The sequence below is a fragment of the Octopus bimaculoides genome, chromosome 11 (genome assembly GCF_001194135.2).
Source record: "Octopus bimaculoides isolate UCB-OBI-ISO-001 chromosome 11, ASM119413v2, whole genome shotgun sequence".
NCBI classification, from domain to species: domain Eukaryota; kingdom Metazoa; phylum Mollusca; class Cephalopoda; order Octopoda; family Octopodidae; genus Octopus; species Octopus bimaculoides.
Window position 1 is genome coordinate 17,317,832 of NC_068991.1, and position 2,498 is coordinate 17,320,329.

The window sequence follows — 2,498 nt, forward strand, 5'->3', positions numbered from 1 at the left end:
TCTCTCTCTCTCTCTCTCTCTCTCTCTCTCTCTCTCTCTCTCTCTCTCTCTCTCTCTCTCTTACTGGGTAACCATGTGTCTTCTCTATAGCAAGACACCCATTTCTGCCTCTCTATTTCTGTTACACTCTAACCTTTCATCATCTGATACCAGACCACCTCTAATACCACCTTTGTTGTGGCAAGACACCTGCTTCTGTCTTTTTGTCTCTTTGTCATACTCTAACTTTCATCCTCTGACACAAATGCCTTTGTCCCTCTCATTATTCCTTGTCTTGCGAGTTACTTGGTTACCATGCCAATGCTAGTGCCAGGTTAAAAGCATCCAGTCCACACTGTAACGTGGTTGGCGTTTGAAAAGGCATCTAGCTGTAAAGATCACGCTAAAACTAACCTCACCTGTGCTAGTGCTATGTGAAAAGCACCGAGTCCACTCTGCAGAGTGGTTGATGTTCGGAAGGGCATCCAGTCGTAAAAACCCGCCAAAACAGACACATTAGCCTAGGATAGTTTTTCTACCTGGTCGGCTCCTGTCAAACGTCCTACCCATGCATGCATGGAAGACGGACGTTAAACGATGATGATGATGATGATGATGATGATGACGGTTTTAAAAATATCAGATTAACACCTATCTTATGGAAGATACGAAGATTTTCCATCTGGTTTATGTTAATCTGTTTGAAGTTATATTTCAGATCATTTTTAATTTTTAGAGAAAATTTTCAAAATAATGAGACTGTATCATGAACTTATTCTTAGATTTTTTTATATGTATGAATATAAACACACACACACACACACACACACACACACACACACACATAGAGGTAAGTGTTTGTGTATGTGTATGTATGTGTATATGTATGTATGCATGTATGTATGTATGTATGTATGTATGTATGTGTACATGAGTATGTATGTATGTGGAGTGAGAGAATAGTGAAGAGAGAGGGGAGTGGGAGAGGGGGAGTGTGTGAGAGAGAGAGAGAGAGAGAGAGAAATGCAAAAAGAAAGAATTCTTACCTGGACGAAGTAAGCAACTACTACAAGGCTGTGTCCTTTTTTCCAGGCCAATTGCTCAGAAGTAAATTTATAAGAATAATGGTAAATTTGAACCTAAATAGAGAAGGAATGATGGCCAAATAAGGAGGAATTCAGTTAGTGAATCAATGGTTACAATTTTTTCTTTTAAATAGAATCAGCTGTGGATACATTGGAAGGATTTTGCATTACAGTCGTGCTGGTATCATCGTTATTATCTTCTTTGCACACTTAATCCTGAGACAGTCGTGCTGTTGGAGGGGCAGAGCCCTTAAGCTAGTCTTCCATCGGGTCCTGTCAGAAAAACCACCGTCTCCAAACGATCAGATTGTATCCGCAAGCAAGACTAACTGAGCTTCTGCCCTTAAAACCAGCCCGGCAATCCTTTCTCGAGACGTTCTTATCAGGCGTGGCTATATGGAAAGAAGCTTGCTTCCCAATCACATGGTTCCAGGTTCAGTCCCACTGCGTGGCATCTTGACTGAGTGTTTTCTACTATTGCCTCGGAACGACCAAAGCCTTGTGAGTCGATTTGGTAGACGGAATCTGAAAGAAGCCCGTCGCATATATATGTGTGCGTGCGCGTGTGTGTATCTATTATCTTTTATCCCTTACCTGTTTCAGTCATGAGACTGCGGCCATACTGGGGCACCCCTTGAATTTTTAGTCGAATGAATCCAACCCAGTACTTGTTTTTTAAACCTGGTACTTATTCTATCGGTCTCTTTTACCGAACCACTAAGTTACGGGGACGTAAACACACCAGCACCGGCTGTCAAATGGTGATGCGGGTACAAACACACACACATATATATATATACATACATATATACACTAGCCCAAGGTGCCACTCAGTGGGACTGAGCCCGGAACCCTATGGTTGGGAAGCAAACTTCTTACCACACAGCCACTCTTGATAATACTTACATACATACATACATACATACATACACACATACATACATATCCTTTTATTCTTTTATTCATTTACATATTTCAGTCATGTGACTGTGGCCCTGCTGGAACAAATCGACCCCAGGACTTATTCTTTGTAAGCCTACTACTTATTCTATCGGTTTCTTTTGCCGAACCGCTAATTTACGGGGACGTAAACACACCAACATCGGTTGTCAAGCAATAGTGGGGGAGAAACACAGATATACAAATACACACACACACACAAATACTCACACACACACACACACACACACACACACGCACATACATATATCTATATATACGACGGGCTTCTTTCAGTTTCCGTCTACCAAATCCACTCACAACATTTAAATATTTTGGTCGTGTACTACGGACATATCTTTTATCTTTTACTTGTTTCATTATTAGACTGCGGACATGCTGGGGCACAACATCGGAGAATGCATTTATGTATGAATATGTGTATGTATGTATGTCTGTATCTGTATCTGTGTGTGTGTGTGTGTGTGTGTGTGT

At 41.2% G+C, this 2,498-nt stretch overlaps 1 protein-coding gene across 2 annotated transcripts in view; it reads right to left on the minus strand.

Moving 5' to 3' along the window:
- LOC106880927 (carbonic anhydrase-related protein 10) overlaps positions 1 to 2,498 on the minus strand; it is a 14,233-nt gene that overhangs the window by 6,893 nt on the left and 4,842 nt on the right. For both annotated transcript variants that reach the window (XM_014931097.2, XM_014931098.2), the window contains exon 4: positions 1,026 to 1,118. In XM_014931097.2, the coding sequence (XP_014786583.1) occupies positions 1,026 to 1,118 (93 nt within the window). The remainder of the gene's footprint in view (positions 1 to 1,025; positions 1,119 to 2,498) is intronic.